General features: G+C 39.1%; 1 protein-coding gene across 1 annotated transcript in view; it reads left to right on the top strand.

Annotated features, from left to right (window-relative positions):
• Nucleotides 1-1,595: 1,595 nt before the first annotated feature.
• LOC103780536 (slit homolog 3 protein-like) overlaps nucleotides 1,596-25,515 on the top strand; it is a gene marked incomplete at both ends in the record, with an annotated part of 123,744 nt that continues 99,824 nt past the window's right edge. Inside the window, 4 exons of the mRNA XM_008948224.1 lie at nucleotides 1,596-1,667; nucleotides 11,606-11,677; nucleotides 22,339-22,482; nucleotides 25,138-25,301. Of these exons, the coding sequence (XP_008946472.1) occupies nucleotides 1,596-1,667; nucleotides 11,606-11,677; nucleotides 22,339-22,482; nucleotides 25,138-25,301 (452 nt within the window). The remainder of the gene's footprint in view (nucleotides 1,668-11,605; nucleotides 11,678-22,338; nucleotides 22,483-25,137; nucleotides 25,302-25,515) is intronic.

Raw genomic sequence — 25,515 nt, 5'->3', positions numbered from 1 at the left:
GTTTATTTAGAGTCTGACTGGCATCCTTAGTATGGGCCCCAGTGGAAATCACAGTGAAGATGTGGAGCATCAGCTATCAGTGAGAAGATTTGATACAACTGATAGAAGCTGATACCAACTGTCAGTGAATGCAGCAAGGTGGCTGAAAGTTATGCCTGTACCCAAGCACCTGGTTGAAGTGATTGACAGAATGGTTAGACTGCAGTGACAGTCATGACAAGGCACCCAGTTCTGAGCATCTGGGTCCCAAGTGTTGTAAATTTGGCTCCATGTATAAAGAAATTGTGGCATAGTCTATATTTTTCTTCATGTACTTGGTTGGCTATGATTAAAATTGAAGGGTATTTTCAAAACCAGGAACGTGACTTGAAAATGATGGCATGCTATAACTGAATTCCACCCACTCGTATCAGAGCTGGAAGTGTGGATTCTTGCTGGGGCTGCCCGATGGGGTCTGCAGCACGCTGGATGTTCCACAGTGCTGCTGGCTTCAAAGGTCCATGATTTCCAGTCAGGTGCTCAAAGGTTTTGCCTAGTGCCTGAAAACTCAGCAGACCTGCCAAAGCTGTGTCGACCCTCTTCTCACTTGCCTCGCCAGATCAAGCTCATGGTAGAATTTTGTGCTGGTGCTTTTCTCTAGTCTGTTAAAACCCAAACAGCACTGGTACCATGCCAAGCTGCTCAGTGGCACTGGTGCCTGCACTGGGACTGAGGCTGGGCAGTCTGTTTTCCAGCCTCTCTCCCGTTGGTATTAAACAAAGATAGTGTGGGAAGAAGCTTACCTCAGAAGAATTTTGTCACTGTAAGAATTATTGTTATTGTTTCCTATAAATTGAAACTAACCCTTAGAGGAATTTATTAGGGGTTTGATGGGTATTTAATTTGACTGTATGACAGGTCTGTGGCATTTATATGTTCATCTTTTCATCTCATTTATCACAAGGTTTCTTCTCCTAGACAAACACCATTTTGCTGCCTCAGAAGCCATTCCCCCGATGCCCTCACCATGCTGACACCAATAATCCCACCGTCTTCCTTAATGCCTGTCCTGCCAGTTCTTTCCACCTGTCTTAGGACCTCTCCTCACCTTTTCTGTCATTTCACTTATAATCAAAATATGATCTTCTGTACTGTTATAAAGTTGCCTTCCACGTCTGCACTTAGACAACCTTTATGCTTTGTCACAGGCTACTCCTCATGCTTGAGGGCCACCCCACAGAGTCTCAATATGATCTCCGTTATTAGTACTTCTTAAGATGGTTCTATCAACTGTTTTTATTCAATGGGCTACCTCACTGTTGTTCTTCCAAGCTCTTCCTAGAACTCTGTTTCAATGCCCATAAAATGGAAGACTTTATTGACAGGGGAGCTGCCGATTTATTGAGGCTGTGGCCTGTTGTACCTGCTGATGTTTTCAGATCATTCCTGCAATTTGCCTATTTGTGTCCTTACATAACTGATAATTTCTCTGAGGTAACATGATCTTTTAGTTCAGGTTTTGCATGGAGTATATTTTTCCAATAAACTACGGCTAAAATATTTTCATCAAATTCCTGTTTACAAATATTTATTTTAATCCTCCCTTCTCTTTACAGAGACATCAGCAAGAATCAAATATCTGACATTGCGCCTGATGCATTCAAAGGCTTGAAATCTCTCATTTCATTGTAAGTAGAAAGTAGAACTCAATGGGCATTTGGGGAGAGCTTGCATATAAGAGAAATAAAAATGATAATGTGCTCTCTGGGAGAATTTATGCTTCTGTGTGCTTGCCAGCTTGAAAGAAGTATCGGATCTTTTGCAAATGAAAAATTGGTCATGAAGGTTAGAAGGAGCAACTGTTTACACATCTCTAGTAGGTTCTTTTGCAGATTACTTTTGCAAGGTTACTGCCTTGTTCATGTCTTCAAATCCGTGCATTGGTTGATCTAATGTACAGGTGCACCTGCAGGCTAATCCATGCCCCCAGCTCATCAGGGCACACATGAACCTTCTCACAGCTCAAGCACTGTTTGGTGGTGTTGATCAGGGAGGAGTTAGGGGAAATACTTCATACTGAATTTTTATTCTGTATTAAAGAACTGAGATTGCACTCTCTTGGTTTGGGTTTATTTGGGTTTGGGTTTTTTTTCAAACTAGTTAAGGAAGAACCTAAGCTATTAAGAAAATGTTTATATTTCTTAGCTTTAATTACTTTATTAAGCTGGAAGGGGCCTGAATATAACTTCATACAGAAGATAAAAGGAAGGTAGGATCTCTTGACAACCATTTGTTTTACTTTATAGAAGACAGAAACTGTTTTAGCACCAAGTTGAGTTTAAATGCAGCTGTGTTTCAACGTAGCTACTCACAGCACTATTAAAATAGTGGAGCTTTTAATGGGTGAAAGGAGCAATACAAGGTCAGAAGCTGCATATGGCAAATGAACTAGACTGAAGTGTTAGAAATAGCCCCAGGTTGATAGAAGAGGGTAAGCTCAACTGAAATGAGATTTACCTGCATTAATTTTAAAGACAGTTTTAAAACACTTATTCATTAATATTCACATAGCACAGTTTGGTTTCTGAGAGTGTAGTTTATTTCTAAAAGCTGTCTTAATTGTATTCTTCTGAATGGTGTATAATTCTGACAACCTATACAACTTGTTGACTAGTGCTATTATTAGAAGGTTATTCAGTCCTGAACTTGTATGTTACATTAAACTTCTGAGTCAGAATGCAAAAGGATGGACCATTTTTTGTGCCGTGAATCCAGCTGGGAGAATGCCAGAAATATATAGTAAGTGTTGCAAGCCTTTGAATAGTTAAGGGCAGTATTATTCAACATGCTGTGGAAATGGTTAAATCCCTCAGTACTGTTTGGGAACCGTTCACTAAGAGAATGTCATTTACTGAATGCTACAGTTTGGCTTAGTGTGAAACTGCTGCTGATGCTGCAATGCTACAACCATCTGCTCTAGCAGCAAGCTGGACAGGCAAGACATTTCTACTGGGGTTGACTCAGAAGTTATTCAGCTCTAGCTGCATCTAATTCAGATACCCCCAGGTGGCCTCAGGAGTGGGACAGAACACATCGGAGTGGACAGAGAGGAAATGAGACTATAAACTGGGCAGGAATTTATAGTGTTTTGCCTTGCACACAGAAGCAAGTGAGATGACTCTATTCTCTGCACAGTCATCCAAAACTCTATTTTAAGTAAATTATGTTTAAGTATGTTTATCTTCAAGCACGTGAAATGGTGCTGCAGTTAACACTAGGAGGTTACAAGGGGGAAGAGATGAGATGCAGCACAGAAAGGGTTGTAGTGAGGAAACTGTCTCTTGAGCAGTCTTTCCTTGATTCAGTTTGCCTCAGTCTCCTTCTACTGCAGCCACACAAAGCTATTGTAGCACACAGTCTGTGTCTGCAGAATGTGCTTCCAGGACAGTGTCAACTCCAGATTTGAAAATGTCAGTCTCCTCCTCTAGGTTCAGTTGTCCATTGTGCTTGCCATTGGCTTTTACTTTCTTTTAAAGGGTTTTACTCTTGCTGTTAGTTGCAGGTAGGTCTTACAAATGTTTTCCCTATGGCTGGTAGGCAAGATCTCTCCTGACCTGTCACCCAGACCTCTGGCAGGTTGTTCCCTGCTGGTCACTTCTATAGTTTCAGTTTCTGAGCCCTAGGTACCTTTATGGAGCAAGATTACCTGCTGTTCTGCAGAATCTAGGTTCTTCTGAAGAAACCTCGCCCAGGTTTCTGCTTTTGAGAAGCAGAGGACCTTCATTTCTCCCATCTCTGCTATAGCCACCAGTCCAGTTTTGTCAACTGCAGAAAGACAAGGAAGTGCAAGAGTAGATGAGTCCTTTGAAATGCCAGCCCTCCCAATGAAAGTGCCAAAGGGGAAAGAACGAGGAGGTAGAAATGAAGTAAGATAGTTTGCTTACTAGTGTTTCCTCTTTTAAGAGGCTCAGTCTTTCTGGTGTCTAAGGCAGCAATGACTTTAGTCAGCTCCCTGCCCTGAAGGAACGCTGCTCTGCATACAATGCTGCAGCTCAGCTGAGAGGAACTTTGGTTTTTCAGATATGTAAGTCAAGTGTGGTTAGTGGCATACATTTTAATGAGGCACCATTGTGGTTTAATCTGTGCACAGAGCAGCTGGACTTCTCAGCTAGCGAGTTAAAACAAGAAGAGAGGGGAAAATACTAATGCGCAAATGAGAAGTAAGCAACTTTGTTTCCATTAAAAATGAAGTACTGCTGTACTGCCTAAAATTCTTGCTTTTTATTTTTCCCTGCATTATTCCCATTTTCTGCTCCTCCGTTTACTCCCTGCTTGCATGCAATTGCAGTGCTCCCTACGGGTCTGAGAGAGTGAAAGTGCTTCTCTGGAAGACAGCCAGCGTTATGAGTCTGGCTGGCTAATGGAGGCCTATATATAGTGAGTTGCTACCTACTTTTGTCTGAAGTTAACTTAGGTTATTGTCTCCAGGCAGAGCTGTTTCTTAGAGTACCTATTGAGCCCATTCAGAGATGGAAGAAAAAATGGTGTATTATAGATTTCAAAACACAGGGATGTGTATTACAAAAACAGTTTCCCCTAAAACGTATAAAACTTAAATCTTTTAAAAGTCCTAAGTGATCTATATGCTAACAGGTCGTAAGTTTTTATCTTAAACCTGTATATTTTCTCTAACTAGAAATCCACCTATGGGAGTCAAACAGATCACAAAATGCTAACAATTTAAAGGAGCCATTTCTGCCTTAGGTTTTTTTTTGCATTTAGCAAAAGAAAGGCATACTGGTTCTTATAAAGACTCAAGACTTCCCCAGTCTCCATACAGAGAAACAAAAAGTTGTTCTCTCCATACCCATTTTTCACTTTTCATAGAAGTATTTGGGCGTCTACATTTATCTTTTTTCTGGTTGTGACAACAATTAAGGAGCCAGAATCATCATTCTCTAACATTTTTTTACCTTCTTCCTGGAGTTTTCTGGCTTTGCCATTTCCCATTGTTGTCACATGCAGGTGGCACTGAGAGTTTTGTTCAGCTCTGGGTCTGTATGTTCTGTGGATTTAATTCTGTTACTGTGTCTGAAGTTCCTTTTCAATATTTAGGTACTGAGGCTTAGATACGTAGTAGCATATTTTTGCTATGAACTAAACAACAAGCCTGTTTGTGGACAAAACTGAAGATAGAGTAAAATTCAGCTTGCTATAAAGCTGCTGTAGAGACTGGAGGATCTTGTGGATCAAGGCATGAGAAAAAGGGTCTTTAGCCCTAAAGAGGCTAGTGTGGGATATATTGCATAATTTCAGTGACAGCTGTTGGACAAAGAAACTTTGCCTATATCAAAGTCTCACCTCTTTAAAACATGGAAGTATTTCTGTGTATCAAGGAGATGATACAAGGGTATATGGCTTGAAGGCTGTGAGGTGTAGTGATACTGCAGTACTTGGGAGCATGTAAAGTGGATTTTTTGAATATAAAAAAGCAGTAAGCAGCACAAATATGAGCCACAGCTTTTTTTGTTGGAGGGATTAGTCTTGCCATCCAATACTTCTTTCCATATAAACATGAGAGCAAATAGTACCCTTGCATTGAGAAGTGTGGAAAAATTGGTTGATTGCAAAAGAGTGTGTTATCTTAATTTTAAGCAAAAGTTTGAGAAATGCTCTATTTGTAGTACATGGTGTTTGCATTACATAGTTGGAATTGCACTTTGCCAGAGTTGGAGGGTTAACAACTCAGCACAGAGCATGGGGGCTAATTATGAATAGTTTCATGTTTCAAGATTGCTGCATGCACTTTCTGAAGTAAATTAATTTTTCATTTACTCAACTCAAAATCTGTCTAACATCAGCGAGAGCATTGTATCAGCATTTGGTTATTGTTAATCGTATCAAAGATAAATGTTTTTCTTGGGGTCAGGAAACTTCCCACAAATGTAGGTTTGGAAGGCTGTGCCCAGACTGTCTGGGGACATTTTATGAGATATGACAAAATAGTCTAAGCCTTCAGTGTGTTAAACTGAATGAAAAAATTTTAGACCACTGCGAAGGGAGAGTTTCTTTGCTTTTGTTCATATACTGAATTAAGCTAGTGAAGAGTTTAAAAGCTTACATCAGCCTGGGCACAAAGACAAGAGACAGCTTTGATTTTGACAGAGCAGTCCCATTTAGACCATCGTCTCCTGGGTGATGATGTATGTGGTGTCATTCATGGTGATTTTGAAATCTGCAATAAAACACTGTCTATCGCAGTAACCACCCAACTTATTTTAAGGTAACAAATTGCTTTGGATAGTTTTGCTGTGATTTATTTAGCCTAACTTGTTCTGAAGAAATATGAAATAGTGCAGAGGGAAAAAAATGACACATCTGTTTCTTTCAGATATTAGAAATTTATTGCTGGTTTTGCCCCTATCAATCCCTCCTCTTTTGAAAACTTGAATTCTTATTGAGCCTGTGCCATTGTACATAGCTTGAGAAATATAATTCTTCCTAGCAGGAATTGTTTTCACAGTCTGAAGAAAAGTTAAAAGCATTCTGAAGACTCAAAAAGACATTGCATAAAGTCAAAATCTAACACTTTGGTAAGAATGTTTCAGCCAAGCCAAAATAAAGGCACTCTTAGCTGGAAACCAGATGGTCTAGAGAAAGTGATTCTGTGCTAAGCTCTCATACCCCCTAAAAAGTTCTGTGTCACCGTCCGGGAAAAAATTTCTATATTCTAGGATCTGACTTAATGAAGCAGCTAAATTGCAACTACATTTGTAAGTAAGGAAGATGAACTGTAAAATAAAGACAGCACAGCAATTACTGTTTCACACCTTTAGAAGGTAGTATGCTAAACTTCAGTGCACATGAACAGCCATGTGTTGGTTAAGTCTTTGCAAATTCCTTAATTTTAAATTTTTTCAAGAGGTCACAGTCTGGAGACTGTGAAGAATCAGCGAGATCTTTATGTTTCAAGACCCTACCACTGCAGGTTTGTTACTTGCTTAATTACATTCCCATCCAAGATAACGCTTGTTGTGATGTGTGCTTGCAATGCTTCCTTTGTCTGGTAAGTCCCAAGCTTTCAATCCATGCAGTGACTAGTTTCATTGTTGCAGCTTTATTTTTAACTAACTAAATAGAACATCACTTGGATTAATCTGCAAAACTTGAAGTTTAGTAGTAACAATTAGTTTTTAAACTAGAAATTTAATATTTCATTTTATCTTGGAATAGATATATTTGGGGAGGAATATTAAAATACAGTGCCAGAATCAGGCTGAAGAAACATAATGCCTCATTATGACTTATTTACATTTGTATGATTTCTTACTGCAGCTCTGTAATATACTTCAGCTGAATCAGGTGCTTCTTCCAGGGATCTCCTGCAATGTTTTCAGTGCAGCCAAGGGTCTGTGCTTTATATGTATTGTCCTTCCCATTATTTGGAAGGTTGATGGCAGCCTGGAAACTGCTGCAAGTTGTAACCCAATCTGCCAGGTACATCTGAAGAAGTGCAGCTTGTGGTTTGTGGCCATGCTGAAAGCACGTAGCTGTGAAACGGCAAGCTGAGGGCTCTATGTGCCACTCAGAATAGAGCCCTCAGATGGCTCAGCTGCACCTGTGCCATAACAGCAAGTTCCTGATGTTACAAAGCCACCAGCAAAAAGTGTGAGAAACGTTTGCTTGAGTTAAAAATGTAGAGAATGATTCTTCAGGTCTTTCTGGTATTAGATACACCTGCCCTGTGGAAAAGGCAAGGGTAAAAATCGTGTGCTGGCAAGTCTGATGTGTTTGCACATCTCTGTGACTGTTTGCTCCATTCAGACTGCTTTCCCTCTTTGCAAAGGGACTTCCATGTGTGGTGAGAAGAGAAAGAAAGGAACAGTAAGGAAAAGGCTACCTATTGGTCTCTCAGGCAGTTTTGGCTTAGTCTCTAGTTACTACTTTTAAGATTAGCTTTGTGAATATAGAATTAAACTCTAGCTCACTTTTCTCTTTCTCCCCAAATGTACATCGCGTTTAGAGTAATATCTTCTCCACCTGACAGCAAATAGTATTTGTCAGACCTGAAACTAATCTGATCTCCCAACAAGAATGAGAAGCAAATGAACAGAGGCATACCATAAAAATTTTAGTAATATTTTTGTTCTAATAAATGTCATTCTGATTCATGGATTCACTGTCAACTGGCAGCAATTACTGAGCTCATTTTATTTTTGTTATATATTGACTTTGTTAATGTATTTTTAATAAAAAAAAATGTTTGGGGTCTAAGATTTCAGATGTTAGGGATAGAAGGAAAGTTGTATTCCTCTGCAAGGCTTGCACAGCAGTCAGGACACCTGCATATCCTGCAACAAAACATGTGAGGGATGCAAGCGAATGTACATTTTCAGAACTTGTAATGCCATAGGCAAATCTACTAGTATTTATCTCTTTTGGTAAAAGCATTGGCGATCTAAGTGAAGTTCTTGAGTTGACTTGGCGCTGTTTCCTGTTATATGGCCCTTTGAAGATTTGTGGGTGTTTTTTTGTTTGTTTGGTTGGTTTGTTTTTTTGTTTCATTTCTTTTTTCCCCAAAGCTTCTATTCTGGAAATACTGTGATACGTGCTAGTGAGACAGGCAGAACACCAGCCCGTAGAGAAAAGCAGCTGCGGTCCCGGTGTGTCCCTAACCTGGGCAGTCTGCTCTGCAGGCTAACACATTCAGAGTGCTGTTACGAGTGCAGCAGTTGAACAAAAAGAACAAAAGCATCTTGGAACAAGAACCTGACCAATATTCCTATTTGTTGGCAGGAGTATGCTTTCCTGTCTTAGGCAGAAAAATTGAAAACTCTGAGGAAAACAAAAGTTTCTGTGCTTTTTATTAGCATAAATGGAAATAAGGAACTCAAGAAATTAGATGTTATGCATTATGTATCATCTTCCCTCCCCTCCTCTTTGCTTCTTTCTGTAGGACCGTTTGACTTCAGCTCTGGCATGGCAGGCAGACAATGGCATTAGCTAATTTGGCTCTGTGTAGTGCTGAGCATGAATATGAATTAGAGACAAGTGCCTGAGCTCTCATACTGACTTTTGTTTAGCTGTTAATTTGTTTGAATGTTAATGTGCCACATGCACATAAGCTAAATTAGGTTTGAAAATGCTTATTTTCTTTTCATGGCTTCTAAAAATTGAAGCTTTGTTTTATTTTATAAGCTGTTTTCATCCGTTTTATTTTGCTCAAGATAATAAATAAAGAGCATGTATAAACACATCCAAGGTTTAAGATTCGGTGGAACACTACACAATGACCTTCTGACTCTTGAAAGTAAATGAAAAGTTACTCTAGTAAGAGTCTTATTTTGGTATTTGCATTTAGTAGTACCATAACTAATAACTGCACAGCATGTGAGTATTGAGATGTCTTTAAGGTTTTACTTTACATAAATGATTTTGCCTCTAAAGCCATAATAACGCTTAGTCTGGAGTGGGGATTTTTTTTACATCTTTTTACATTTTGTAAAGCTTAGTTTCTGACCCCTTTCTTCTATGCTGTACTACTGTGCATTATGGATCAGCATTGATGAACATGCTGTTTCCGAAAGCTAAGGAAGATATTCATCTAACATTACACAGCTTATAACTTTGGGTACAGAAGATGCATTTGCTAAAGAAATGTTCAGAAAGAGTGGAAACTGAACTGGAAGTATACTGGATTCTGTGGGCATTGGCTTAGTATTTTAAACTTTTATAAATACTTCATTTACAATGGTTTTGCTTTTCTGGTACAGGTATCTCACAACAGGTAATTTGTTCAGAAAGAAATTTGTGTGTAGCCATATGGATGTTAGTTTAGAGCCCAGTGAAATCCCATGACTTGAATATTATCTCATATTTTGAAACTGCTCTCTGAATGGACCTGCTAGAGCTTTCAATGTTCAGCCATCATTTCTGTCTAGTTTTGGGTAGAGTATAAAATCTGCATACATTACATGAAATTTAACTAGGAAATTGTGTATGTCTTCTGAAGTTGAAATCAGGAAATAATTTGAAAAAAATGCTGCTACTATCCTTCATTACTCTCAAAACCCACTAATTTAATACCACATTATTATCTGACTCTGAAATAGATATATTATACTACATTTGTTTAGAGAAAATACGTGCTAGATGGTCATCTGTTTGTTGCATAGCAGTTCAGCTCATGCTAATCTACAAAAGCAGTGAAAGATGGAGTTTAGGTTTCCATATCTAAGTGATTGAATTTTATTTAGATTTATTTTGTTTAGGCTCAGAAAGAGGCTGGTCACAGAGGTGATACACTTCCGATGACTGATGAAGAGTAAACTGAAGTGGTGATACTCTGGGAAGGCCAGAGGGTATTGTAAATGGGCTGTCATGTTAAGTTCTTGGTTTCCATTAAGTTCAACTCACCAAAAAATTTTAGATGTTGAAAGACAGAGTAAGCCAGAATTTCAGCCAGCATCCAAGCCTCACATGGCTATGTGATCCATTGCTCACATTTTATTCCAAATTAAAAAGTTGGGGAATTAACCAGTCTAGTGACACTTAAGCAACAAAGTCTTCCTGGTTTATAACCATTTGCCATGTCTTATGTAGAGCATAGAAATTTCATAAACACTGATTTCCCGATTTGAAGTCTGTTAAAAAGTTTAGATAAGGTGTGAGTGGGAGCCTAATCTTATTCCCTTTTACCAGAAGCCATGTAAGCTCCTAACTCACTTTTTGGTTTTGACAAATTTTATCAACTTGCAGAAATGACGTGAGTAAATACTTTAGCTGTGATTGAAATTCAGGTGTTCCTGTCATACATGGTCTTGCTCTGATCCCCAGGTAACACATCTTAGCATAATGGTGGTTTTATCTGGCTTTCTCTTCAGTTTAGCGTCTGAGGATACTGTGTGTGCATTTTTCTGTTAAAAAAGGAAGCGTTTTAAATATTAAAACTGAATCATGGATATCACATCGTAGATATTTATGGTTGAATAAATAGATACAGTGACTCTTGTTTGTATTATTAAATCTTTACCAATAAATATACTACACTTAAATCATTTTTGTGTTTCTGAAATATGTCTATTCCCAGTTCATGCTAAATTTCTTTATATTAGCTAGTTGAGACAGTAACAGCAGCTGGTGAAACAGTGATATTTTATCCAATGATGCCTGTGTCACATTTCATGCCAATTATTATATCTTAAGAAATTCAGTTATATGAAATTTTATCTGCAACTAGCTTGTGCTCCCTGGCTTTTAAATTCTGTACCACTAAGCAGAATTCTAGGGTTTTAATCAAACAATGCACCTTTCAATGGTTAAAATATTTCTAAAAAGGGTGGAAAAAAATCCCTCAACGGAATGAAAAATATTTCAGATACAGTTTTTGGATGATATCCAGTTTCTACATTAAAAATGCTCTCCAACACCAGACGAAGCCTGAATCATAACGACTCATTTAATACCATGTTCTCTCTGAAAAGAAAATGAGATCAGTAGTTAAATGAAATGCCCACAGATCCCGAGCATGGTGCACAAGATCAATAAAGATGATAATGTAGAGATGTGGGAGGACACTAAACTGGTCTGTTACTTAAGATTTATTTTGTCTTCCTGAATCTTTCAGAGTGCTCTATGGAAACAAGATCACAGAGATTCCCCAGGGCCTTTTTGATGATCTTGTGTCTCTGCAACTGCTGTGAGTATGATCCCTTTCCTCTTCTTTATTTTACAGACTAGCTAGATTTACTGTTTTTTCAGCTTCTGACATTAATATGGTCACCTTTTCCACTGAAAACTCACTGAGACATGCTAGTCTGTTGTTTCTGTGTCAGACAAGAGGGAGGCAAGGGCTGAAAGAAAAAAAAAAAAAAAGAAAAAAGAAAGTGCCAACAGTTTTATAGCATAGTGTGTATAATAATGTGTAGTAGACACAGGATTTATGTGTGGGGAGGAAATGAGGGACTTGGTGAAGTCCAAGAAAGGAAATTTGGTCACCGGCTGGTGTGCGGGTGAGGATGCCATGTGATTGTTTTCACATATTTAGCATTTATGGTTGAGTGTCTAGATCCTTGAGGGCTACTGTGTTGCCAGTACCTGCACATGCAAGCAAAATGGGAATAGGAAAGATCTGGTTGTTGCCAGCCGTGCACAGTTCACGTTCTTATTATGCCAAATGTGGCTTTATTGCAAGAGAAAACATTTCAGAATGTGTTGTATATTTGAGTATTTTATGCCATTTGTGATTTAACACACAGCCACGACTGGGGGTAAGATACACTCTTCATTATTTATTAATGGAGCATAAAAAAAATCTCTTAAGCCAAATGCGAAATTGCCAATTTCAGTCACTCTTGTCTCCATAATCACATTGGGAACCAGTAACTCCTTCAAAGAGAAGAAAATTGGATGCTATTTTAGCTAGTCGGTAGTGGGAGCAGAAGTCAAGTGCATTTAATATGTATTCCTAATGTTCTGATTACCATCATGGATGATGCACTCAGTAAGGGTGATATATGATAAATTCTGGATTATATCACACACAGCCCTCCACATCCAAACAGTAAATTATGTTAAATATGGGATAAAAAGTAGCATTTAGACATGTGATTTTAAGCCCTTCTGTCTTGACATAACCAGGAATGAATATCCCAGAGTTCATGATTGCCATTGAAAGTGACACTCTATGATTGTAGTTATTGCTGCATTTAAATGCTTTATAAAAGTAAGCACAGATTTAGGTTAGAAATCCTTGACCAAAGCACTAAAATATGAAATGATTGAAATTGCTCTGTACATTAAGTGGACTACTCAGACATGTAATTTATCTGTAAGATCTTAAATGGACCACTCAGTTCTAGAGAAGGGCAAGCAAGAACACATATGGTTTGGTTATGACAGTCCTTGAGCTGCAGGGTTGGGAACCTGTTTATCTCCTCCTGCACACAGCCACTTGGTTTGTCCTCACCTGCTGCACATACATGTTCTGGCATCTCCTTTCTTCTCTCCTATCCCATACCTCACAAGTTTGTAGTGCTTTAAGCAGCTTTCAGTGCCTTTATGCTATAGTCCTTGTATGCATGTTGTGCAGGCATTCAATTAATTATATACTTAAGTCCAGATGGAGTAATTTTCCAGTCTGAATTGGTTCAAGGGGTGCCTTTTTGTTAAGGGGGCAAAATCTATATGCCCAAGAACCATGAAGAGGTGTTGTACTTCGACCATTTAAACATTCTCAAGCCCAGGAGATGCAAGTGGGTTGCCCTTTTATGGGATTCCCAGAGTACTGTGGCTCTGGAGCCTTTCAGCATCTTCTTGAAAGTGTTTGAATGTAAAGTAGCTTTTGGCAAGGAGAGCATCGAACAATCGGGTTTTAAATGCAAACGAACATGTGCACACTTTTGTGATCGTGGCTTTGAGGCAGCTATTGTGGAATTGCTTGTAGCATTTTAATGGATACCAAAAAAATAAATGGCATTTGTTGGTTTTAGACCTGCTGTTGAACAGTTGGAAGACTGCCCTATGATTAGATCTAATTTAGTGTACAGTGGGCTCTAGATTGGATTTCTTCTTATTAGTCTGGAGACACACTGATAAGAGTGCTCTGATTAAGATATCCTGGTAGCCAGTATAATTTCCTAAGCTTGAGCATTTTTGAAAATATATTGGCATTATGGTAAAACAGGACACAATCAGAAAAGGGGAGTCATTGTGAATCTTGTATAAAATTACTGAGATTTTACTTAGAAGGAAAAAATAATTACTGTGAAATTGCAGAGCAGCTAATATTATTATATACTGTTTTGGATAAGAGTTTCTCAGAAATGTCATTATCCTCCTGTTTAAATATACTGTCACAATATAGGCCCAGATTATTCCACTTTTGTTCTGGCAGAGTTGTCTTACAGACAGTACCACTGATGTGAGAAACACTGTAGCTGGGTAAAGTAATGCTCAGCACAGGTGTGGCAGTGTCTTCCACTGCCCCATTTGACCTTGGTGTATGGGAAATGAAGAATTCAATTCAGAACATGTTTTAGACCACCTTGCTAGCATTAGAATTCTATATTTCTGTCATATAAGAGATGTGGGTAAGCCAGTGTTATGGTATATTTGGCAAGAAGATAACCAAACATGGTTAGTTAATAAGCTTTTTTTGTTGTGGGGTTGTGGTGTTTTTGTTGGATTTTGTTTGGTTTCTTTATTAACCCTTTTTGGTTTATTTAAAATGTTGCTTCTGAAGACTTCATTATAATTAGCTCTTTTAAGTAGTTAGTGTTCCCCACATAAAGAATCATGGTTGGATTTCTGTTAAATTACTGATTTCATAAATCTTATGTCTTTCTAAATACTCAGTTGTAACCAACACAGCAGCAAACATTGCTGTACAAGTCCAACTACACCTCTGTGCTGTGGGGCAGAAGCTTTGTGTGGACCATGTCATCTTCCTTATCCTGTTTGAAGTTGCCAGGAGACAGCATGCTAGAAAGCTACTGTAGTAACTTTACCCCATCCTCATGCATTCTTTTCAGCAGGCTGGGTCAAGTGTCTCCTGGGAATTCTAGGTCAGCATGGATTTTGGAGAGCTGTACTATTTTTCAGAAAGGGATAACTGAAGTCTGCCTTTTTTTTTTTCCCAACAACAAACTGAAACATTCATTTCACTGGGGCAACAGTCCCTCCAAGCTGTGCAGTAGTGTTTGGTTAGTTATCCTTGTTTGTGTAACTTGCATTTCAATGTCAAAAGAATGGAGAGGGTTTCAGTTTAAGGTGGAAGTTTTCAAGTAACCCTTAACTGTGGCCACTTGGAACTCATGGCCAGGAGGCCTTAGACTAACCTCGGTCTGCCTAAAAACTGGAACACATTTAAATGTCCTTCTCACCTGTCTTTGAGTTTTCCTGGAATGTGGACAGGCTCTTTCAGGAGCCCTTGAGCTTGCCAAACTGTCTGGCTGTCACTGCACGTGGGGCACAACATAACACCACACAGCTCTTCCTCTGTCAGCCACACTGTGACAGATGAACCTGAGGGTTGCTCTGCTTCCTCCCAGGTGAGCAAGTGTGCAGAGAAACAGTGAGTGAGACAGTGAGCTGTGGATAATGGGCAACAGGTTTGTTAACAGGGATTTTTTCATATTTACTTCCTTCTCTGCAACCATACTAATACAAACATTCTGGGAGCCTTTTTATTACAGTTATACCCTGCATGCTTCACAGTGCTCTATTTCCTGGAACAAGGAGGTATCATAAAATCCCTAATGTTTAAAGAGATTGTATAGCAGAATAATGTAGGGGATGAAAACTCATGTTTCAAATGTCTGGCAACTATGAATTTTCAGTAAATCCTTTTCCTCAAGGAAATTTACTTTGCATAGTTACTAATCATACATGTGCTCAGGCATGTCGATCCTAAATCTTGTGGTTGTGATCCCAATAGCTCACTGGGCAAGAAAGAATCCCTATAGTGGACTCTGTTTTGATGTTGCTAGAAGCAGATATGCTCCTGGGGTACATGTATGTTGAAATCAGTGGTTTGTTCTATTCCTCTCTCATAAAAAAAAAAAAAAAAAAAGCCAAAATTTTATAGACTTTTCTTCTTCCTATTGTCTGATCATAAGGGAAAACTCAACACTGTAGTTGGAAAAGGCCAATAATCATACTGATGCCTGGAGTGTGACATATTGACAGATAAGGTAACTTCAAAAGTGGTGAAAAATCAGACTTCCAGATCAAATAATCTAAGATGGGTTAAAATTGGAACTAGTCCTAATATTGACAAATTCAACTGGCCTTTATTATAAATAGACTTGTATGAAGTCACAAGTCATGTGTATACTTTCAGAAAGTGCTATTATCAGTCTTCCCAAAATTCAAGCAGACAAATTTTCCTTTGAGAGCATCTCCTTTTTAACCTGCTTTTTATGCTGTTTCTCCTTGGATGAATAGCTGAGATGCTTAGTACTCCCATAGCACTTTTGGTGAGGTTGCTTGGAAAATATCTCTATGGCAAATCTGCCAAGTTTGAAGTGCTTGTGTTGATTGGTAATTGCAAGTTGAATCCCAGTACTTAAACACTTAGAGTAGGATCTACCAATTATTTATTGTATATTTTTGGAGATTTTTAGAAGCACAGAGAAAATCCAGTGAAACACAAACCCATATAAAGTATTTTTTAAAAAATATTAAATTGTATTGGATACATTATACTGTTATATGCACAAGTATCATTAAACAGTGATGCAAACAGTATATAAATGCCAGAACAAAGAAATTACAGTTTTCCATTTCCAAGTCCTTTATAACACAGTAGTCTCTCCTCCTCCCCATAGCAATCTGCTGGCTTTAAGTAAGTATAAAATCTTCTTGTTGTTCTGTGGAGTTCTTTATTCTCAGCAATAAGAGAAAAAAGGCACTAAAAAAAAGAGACCTGACTGGATGTAAGGGGAAACATTTTCATGACAACAAGTCAAGCAATGGAGCAGGCTGCCCAGAAAGTTGTGCATTCTCTGTCCCTGAAGTTTTTGAAGATCAGACTAATTAAAACTCTAAGCAGCCCAGTCTGACATGGTAACTCATCCTATTTCAGGCCGTCTAACAGGACAAGAAAACTCTCAAGCTTCCTGCCCTTCTGAATTATCCTGTGATCTGAGAAAATAATTATTTCTCAGATAAAGCTAATAACTGCATTAATTATCTAAAAACTGGTGATGCTTTGGGTGGGGTTCAGACTAAATGACGTCTGGAGGCCCTTGCAATCTGTGTCATTTCTGGGTTCTTTGTTTCTAAATTCTTAGCTAAATGACATATTTTCTCTTCATTACTCAATGATGTTTCTGGCTGCAGGAGTGATACTATGCGCCCCCTCACCCTTCTAGTCCAGGACAGAATACTCTCTGTGCAGCCCTGTGTAATAGCTTTAGAATCGTTTTCTAGCCGTTTGCCTCAAGCTTTTTTCCTTCAGATTTCTGCATTTAGGCTGCTATTGTGATAATATTACTAAACTCAATAACTGCTGTCTAAGTGAGGGAGCAGCATCTGCCAGACACAGAAACACAATTACAGCCAAGCTCTAATGAAAGACTGCAACAGCATCTGCTTTTTCTGTGTCACTTCTGTAGCCCTGCATGCAGCTTCCCAAAGAACCGTGCGTTGGGGCGTCGGCGTGTAATTCATTAGCTCTTCTGACGCCAGCGCTGGGCTCACCTGACAGAAACACTCCTGGTTATTATTACACAAGGAACTAACTTCCTGACAGCCCAGGAAGTCGAGAAAATGTGTCTATAATGATGTGCAGCTGAATTATCTTGTGATTATCTAAAATCAGCTGTGACCTTATCTGCAAGTCTAAGTTAGACAATATTGAAATTTTTAATAACAGATGTCCAGTTGCTATGACAACATGGGCTTACAATGCTCCAGGTAGTAACGTGAGTGCCACGGGATTGTTTTATGGACAATATTCAACAGGAGTTGCAGTCTTTTTTTTTATCAGAAATGAAAGGAGGTCTTTAAAATATCTCCAAAGCAGGGCTGTGAAAATATGCTCTGTGCTTCCTTCTTGAATCATTATCAGCTTAAGAATTTTCCATTTTAATTTATATTGAATAAATTTGTCATCACCATCATTCCGTTTCCTGAACATGGCGAAACACTTGTACTATTTCAAGGAGCACGATGATGGTTTCAGACTGGTTATTAAAAGCTGAAGCACTGACAGACTCTTGAGTGGTCAGTCATCACATTAGAAAATGTAAATTTTAGTAGATGTCTAAATATCTTGACACAGTGAGAGGCAATCAGATTGCTCCCCTACACTCTAGGCTATTCTGAAATGTTCCTGGAACGTAATATAATTATTTTGCCACTAAGTAGGCAGGGGCACACACATTGTCATTGACTCCTGGAATGACAGAGTTATTGATTAGATACTTCTATATTGGCACTTCATCTGTTCTCCAGTGTGAGCTGTGCTAAATCAAAGGTTTTTGAAGAGAAAATACTGGGGGGCGGAAGGCAAGCCAAAAAGTTTTTTGACTTTTTGTAATAGGTTTTGTATATCTGAACGAATGATTTCTGCCAAGAGTCCGTTCTTTGCTGCCTTACAGTGCTTTTGAATGTAAGTGAAGCCTTTGACTATTGCTATTCTATAAGTCAGGTATGTTTAATTTGTATTCTGCTGTTACCCATGCAAAACTCTTCCATACTAGTCTCCTATGGATTTTACATCTGCCTTTTTCTGGTGAGTTCTCGTTTTCCCCGGTGGAGTCTGGCACATGGGATGTGCCAGCCAGTTCATGGGATGCAGAACATTTTCATTCTCATCATGTTGTCATCACTGTCAAAATTCAAAGCCAGTGAAAAAGGGAAGTTTTCCAGTGGCTTTTGTGCAGCTTTTCTCCCCAGCACTTTCCTTTTCGCTCGTTAACACAGCTAAGATGATTTCTGATCCATCCTGTAGCAGCAGCAATCACCCTGCAGTCTCCAGCAAGTGCTCAGGTTGCTAGGCTGCTCTTTCATTCCCCAAGTTACGGAGCTGTTTCCTAAGAGCTGGATTACTTGACTTTACTGAGCTGAAAATACAAACATTGCTAAGGGTAGAAGCCATGTAAACATCCCTATTTGCTCTTAAAAACCAAATATAATTTTGCGTTCAGAGTTCAAAATGTTATTTAAATGTTAATCACTTGAAACTGTGCTTGGGCATATAATTCAATTATGGGACCATCTTCATTATGCAGATGGTGCTTATGAGCATCTGATACAATTACAGTGCCAATTCAGTACACATTCATTCAAAAAACTTCACTGAAACACATTATTATTTCAGTGTGTGTGTGGACAAATTCACTTTTTCAGGAAGTGGGTTCATGGAGTTGTAATGCTGCTTTGTTCTTTACTCTCAATGGCGTGTAAAACACAAAGGCTTTAACCATTCTGCTGTATTCTGTGGTGGTCCTAGGCTTGCAAGAGATTTCTTCATGGTTTTGACATATCCAGAGGGATGAAAATGGAGACTTGAGTGAATAAACCATCATCCCTCTGGGTAGCAGGCAGTTTTATTTCTATTTGAGTTTTTAACCTCCTTTTGAAAGCTGTACCACATCTGGAGAGTGTGTGTAAATCTCATCCAACCAAGCTGATAACAAAATAGGAAAATTAGTGGAATTTGCTTTCACCACAAACTGGTGCAAAATAAATACCATGTAATTCTTGCTAAAATAAAACTCAACTTTTAATATCATCCCTTTTTTTGATGTGAGTCCTATAAAAGGAACCCTTTGTGTGTTTTGCAGTGTGGTTCAGTGTTTAAAGAAGATCACTGTTTCTGCCTCCTAGAATATGTTTTTCTCATTGCCTTTGTGTTTTAAACAAATTTTTGTAACCACTTCCAACTCAATGTGAGCCCAGCCTTGTATGCCTAATTAATAGTAAGATGCCATTAGGGAGGCTGTAATAGTGAAGAAAGATTAGGCAAAGAATTGCAATTTATATAGGGGAATATCCATAGAGGGGATATTTTAAAATAACTGAGAATTTTGAGAGGCATATAAACCTTCATGCTTCTGGCCAAAAGTCATCTTCTAACTCACAGCAGGTAGGAGGAAAATAATTTTAGGGGTGATTTATTCTGCTTTCTTGCAGTTTTTCACTTCCCCCCTCCCATTTCTCACTGATTCTGATCAGAAATAGGCCATTCATCTAGCTCACGATCAACTGAGAATGGCCACATCTGTGTTATTGTTGAGCACACTGTCTGTCCTCTTTAGATTTGGGTACCGCACATATATTGCATAGATGATGTACAGAATAGCTGTTGACCCCTCAGAAAAGCTGCGTAGTGCCTGAATTTCCACTTCTGAACAGTCTGCACAAGCACGTTCCTGTTCCAAATGACTTTCTCTGATGTGTGGAGGAGAGTGTGCCTCTGTATTTGTGGCTGTAGAAAGGATCAGTTTCTCTTATTTTTGGTGTTTGGCTCTTACAGGAATGTCACAGATTATATCACCATGAATCTAGTAATTGAAAATCCATGCCAGCAAGATGGGTGACACTGTGAATTCTAATTTCCAACATTGGATCTACTCATGTTTTGTTGAAACTAATCAGAGAATGAATCCGAATCCTCTCAGTTCACTGCGGTTCTAGGTCAGCTTTGCTCTGAGGGTTTACTAAGTGGGATCAATGATGGTTAGACTTCAAGCCCACTCTTCACGCAGGAGTAAATAGGATTGCTTTGGCTTGGATGAAGGAATGGCTGTAAGAAACAAGTAGTAAGAGATGACATTACTGTCTGCTGTTGAAGCAAAATCTTAGAAGTCAAATGCATGGGAGGAACTGTTCCTGTAGGCTAATATGCAAATTACCCTGTTACTTTTGGTGCAGTCAACAGGAGAGCGGATTAGGTGTCATGTAATTATCAGTCACAGAAATACAGAATGCAGAGGGGTCATACTAGTGTTGCTTATGATTTCATAAAACTATTTTAGCTATTAGTTCATGCAAAAATGTAATCATATTTATTCATCATTGCCTTCTGTGGGACTTCGTCTTATCTAACGTCAGAGTTCATTACCCACAACATATAAAGAGGAAAATTCAAATAAATTGATATTGACTTTTTTGTAGGCTAGAAAGGTGAGTTCTGCTCGGATACCTTCTCATTTCAAAACTCTGCGTTCCTGTTCTTCTTGAGGAAAGAGTTCTACTCAAGTATGGGTCTTTTATGTATCACAACTGCTGTAGCCATTTACTGCAGTAATGAGGCTCTGCCAAAATGACAGTAGGAGCAGAGAGCTGTAATGAGCATACAACTTTTGAGAGGTTTCAGCAATACAAAGGCAAGGTGCCGTGCAGAGGAAGCACCTCTGAAGTTATTTTTTTTTGAGCAAACAAAAAGCATCACATGCAGCTAACAAGCATGTTGCCTGTAGCAGCCTGTGTGCAGTTTGTTAAAATGGGAGCTCTCGGTGCTGTCAGAGATGCGTTTAAGATGGTATATTCGCTTGCTGAGCAAGGGGGGATACCTGTAAGCAGGTTTGCCTTCTGATTTACTCTTACTGCGGTGCCTCACAGAAAGCCACAGTGTTGCAATATTAAGCCCTTCTAACTCCTTGACAAAGTAGCAAGAATTTTGTGTCATAGAGAACTGGGTTGACTGCAGATTTTGTTTGCAATGTGCCGTGTTTCTCAGGCTGTTAGTAGTCAAAATATGTGGATTTGGGCTTTCATGAGTAGAGTAGGTAATTTCCTTCTAAGTGTAAAATACCACATATTCAGATGACAATGACAATTTAAATGTTCTCGTGTTTGATTGTCTCAGAGGGAGATGGAGCTTATTGTTTGGATTGTATGTACTTGTTATACGTGACAGAACCCCAGCTGGATAATCTAAGAGAACTTGCACGAGTACTGTCCAAGTTTTTGTGGCTGAACTGAGTCAAACTGGCTACTGTGCAGATGTGCAATTTTTATTTTTCAATTTTTTTTAAGGGATGTAAATTGCCTTCAAGCTGCTTTTCCACAATTGCCCAGGAACCTGGTGTAACTGGAATGGAGTAGGTTTATAGAATTGTAGGACGATGGAGGTTGGAAGGGACGTCAGGTGATCACTAGCGTGAGACTGGAGAATCCTTGCTCAGAGCAGAGCCACCTTATTGGCGCAGAGCAGGTTGCTCATTGCTTTGATTGCTGTGAAAACCTCCAACAATGGAGACTGCACAACTCCTCTGAGCTACCTGGCCCACCACTTGGCTGCCCCTGCATATGAAGTGAACTTGCCTTTCAGTAGGTTTCAGTCCAGATCCTACACTTCCCTCTTCTTGTCTCTGAGGAGAATCACGTTTTCTTTCTTTCCATGATCAAATTAACCCTGCACTACTTAACAAAAGATGTCAAACTTCTGGAATTTCAATTAGGCTTAAGACAGCTGCTGGTAGAGAAAACTGGGGGGGGGGAGGGGGAAAGTTCTTCTAATTGTGAACTTTGTGTATGGGTGTGTGCATTGAATAAGAAAGTGGGGAGTATTTGCCATCTCTGTAAATGTTAAGGTGAAGATTTCTTTCACTATTTGTGTAGAATTATGAACAAAGGCAAGGGGCTAGGCATACATAAATAAAAGATATCTTTGAAGTATTTTTAGATAGCTAGCATTGTTCTATGTCTGTATATTCCCCAGCTATGAGAGTACTAATATTGACTGTGTGTTTTTTTCACCTTTTTAATGTAACAGGCAAATGGAGACCTTTAAAGATGGGTTGGTTTGGTGACTGGGTTATTTTTTTACATTTAACCCCAAAGTTCAGTCTATCTTTATTTGATTATTATGAGATTAATGAGTTATAACCATTTCCTCTCTTTCAGGCTTCTCAATGCCAATAAGATCAACTGCCTGAGGGTAAACACGTTCCAAGGTCTGCATAATCTCAAACTGCTATCTCTTTATGACAACAAACTGCAGACCATCAGCAAGGGGCTCTTTGCACCTCTCCGATCGATCCAGACTCTGTGAGTACGAAGGCATATCAAAAATGACAGCTCTCTCTCTTTCCCCCAAAGATGTTGCCTGTCTTTGCAAAGGCTTTGCCTCTGACATTAAGACAATTTGGAAGAGATCCCAGGATAGCAGCCCCTCCTTCTCTGGCAGAAATAAAAGGAGCAAGAAAGAGAAGTGTTGCATAAATTCAGCACAGCGAGCTATGGATACAGCCTGCCCATAGTGGCATAAAGGTCATAAGTGTATTAAGCTCCCAGAGTAATTCATTCATGCTGTTTGTTGGGAAGATAATAGATAAATTTGACTCTGTACAATATATGAACAGCAGATTCTATTAAAACCATTGCCTAACAGTTTTTAATGAGCGAGTGAGTCAGCATCTCTCCTTGCCAGATCCAAGTCCTTCTGTACAGTTCGTGCCTTCTGAAACCACATTTCAGCTGAAATTCCACTTAAGGGAATACATTGTATTATTTGATCCATTCAAAAATCCATTAAACATTTTCTGAGAGTCTTTGAATTGGAGACATTAGGAGAAGAAGGATCAGAAGCAAAACCAGAAGCAGAAGTGTAGAAATGATTCAATACTTTACAGCTGGTTTCATCCTAAAGCTGTGAGTAGTAAGATAACAAGGTAAATAGTACTTCTTCAGAGCTGGAGTTGGCAGCCTCAAATCAATGACAGCCAAGGAAGAACCCCCTAACCCAATTTTGTGTATATGAGATGAGATATATTTCTCATTTTTGTGCATGTATAGGGATAAGGCTCTGTGTGTTTGTGTAGGATGTAGGTATATGCATTTCCAGTATTAAAATATATCATCGTATGTATACATGTATCTACACATACTGGAATAGATATGCACATTGTAGGTGTATATACTGTAATACCGGAAAAGTATATATACACATGCAAATACATATTTTAGTACTGGAAATGCATTGACCAAATTAGTTTCTTAAATGTTTTCATTCATATAAAAATGAACTAATAGGGATGATTTCTAGCAGCAGGGTGCCTGCTACCTCCTCAGGCAGCCACAAGCACAACCTTAATTTCCAACAGATATCTGGCCAGTGTGTATTGCTGCAAAGCATTAGAGCATTAGAATAATCACGTGCAAGCCCCTCTCAGTGCTGCACCCCCCCACCCCACCCCCACTGTCTTCTGCTGGAATGTGCAATATATGTACATAGATAAGTAAACAAGGGCAACAGAGAGGGTTCATTTACAGAGGTGTTTAAGATTTGTGAAGTTAAACAATGCGCAACACCCTTAAGGTATAAAAATGCCTCCTGGGCTTCCATGGGGTTTCCGTTTGCACTCCTCGTGGTTGCTACTCAGAATGGACTTGTTGCTTGACACCAAGACACTTTTTCATTAAATGTTTTGATTCATTCTCCCATTCTTAATACTCCAAGTGGTTGCCATTTTCTGCCTTTTTTTCTAGAGCTACAAAACCAGTCCCATATCCTGTCTGTATTACTTTGTTTGTTGTTTGGACCTTTCACACCAGGAATGGCTCTACTACAACAGTAATCTTTAGTTTCTTCAGGCACTTTCATGCTATGTATGGTTTCACTTCCCACTCCAGGACAGCCCTTGCCCTCTTGTATATTATACTTGGTCTGTTAAGTGGCAGTTCATAAATACAGCTGCAAACAGAAAAGAGAAAAAATTTCTACAGGTGGAAAAAACACACTAACAGAGCAGCATTCCTGTGAGGCTATAGTTTTACACCTCTGTCCAAACCAAATTTAACCATCTGTCTTTTTTTTTAATTGTCTTTGCAGTTATTGGAGAGCTATGTCCCACTCCCCTGTAAACTAAAGGGAGTAGTGCGTGTTAACTGAGATCAGAATCAGGCGGTGAGAAAGACCTGACAAACTCTTCTGATACAAGTGCTCAACTTTGTCAAGCAGAACCAATCTGAACAGCAACAAAGCAGTGCTGTTTCCCTCCAAGATACTCTGAAGTCTAAATAGCCAGTTAAGATTAGTGCTATAATACCTATTTCCAATTGTGTGGGAAATATGTTGCGCAGATTTTGGTGGAAGACAGAGTCAAGTTCTACCTGTATAAACAGTTCAGTCTCAAAAGTAAAAATTTTTGCTCCAGGAAAAAGTACATATAAGAGGAATGCTATTACACATGATGAGTATATGCAAATACCAATTTCACTCTTGAGAAAAGACCTCTGGATTACTTATAGCTTTGCCCACAGATCCAAGGAGCTTTCCTAATTCATATTTTGATCCCTAGGAAACTGAGCTTTCCAGCAGTGTTTCTTTTCAACCAGGATACAAAATGATCTTCAGGTCAGGTGCATCTAAAAAAGTGCGTTTTTCTCAAAAGACAGCATATCAAGCTCTCAGGAGAAAGCGTTGGACTTCGTAGACAGGAGGTCTGTGTCCTCTAAATCGGACTTTGCTATCTTAATTTTTGTTTCCTCTGTGAAAGGACTTGCGGCAGGCTTAATGAGCTACGAAATGTGATAGCTCACAGAATTCTCCCATTCGTGTGTGGCTCTGCGTGGTTTCCGCCAGGCCTGGGTTTTTGGAAGCTTATTCAATTACTCTACTCTTCAGGTTTGCGTTTGTGAAAACCAGTGATGGAGTACAGTGTCACAGGTCACTTCTGATTAAACATGCCATCCTTCTCGCAGACATTTAGCTCAGAACCCGTTTGTGTGCGACTGCCATTTGAAGTGGCTGGCTGATTACCTGCAGGATAATCCGATCGAAACCAGCGGCGCTCGGTGCAGCAATCCGCGTCGCCTTGCCAACAAACGAATCAGCCAGATCAAGAGCAAGAAGTTCCGCTGCTCAGGTAATTCATTTATCCAGCTTGGACTGCACTTTCAGTTCAGAAATAAGCAGGTCCAGAGAGGCTACTAATCGAATCTGCAGGACAGTGTTTGCTATAATGGATATTATGGAGCATCTTTTAAAATTAGATTTGGAAAATTCAGTTAGTTCACCAGAAAGCCAATTAGCTTATGGATTAAAAAAAAAGAAAGAAAGAAAAAAAAAAAAGGGGGGGG

Source organism: Merops nubicus, unplaced genomic scaffold (assembly GCF_000691845.1).
Source record: "Merops nubicus isolate BGI_N331 unplaced genomic scaffold, ASM69184v1 scaffold20819, whole genome shotgun sequence".
Taxonomy (NCBI): Eukaryota; Metazoa; Chordata; class Aves; order Coraciiformes; family Meropidae; genus Merops; species Merops nubicus.
The sequence above is the reverse complement of the archived record's forward strand: the minus strand, read 5'-3'. Positions and strand labels throughout refer to the sequence as shown.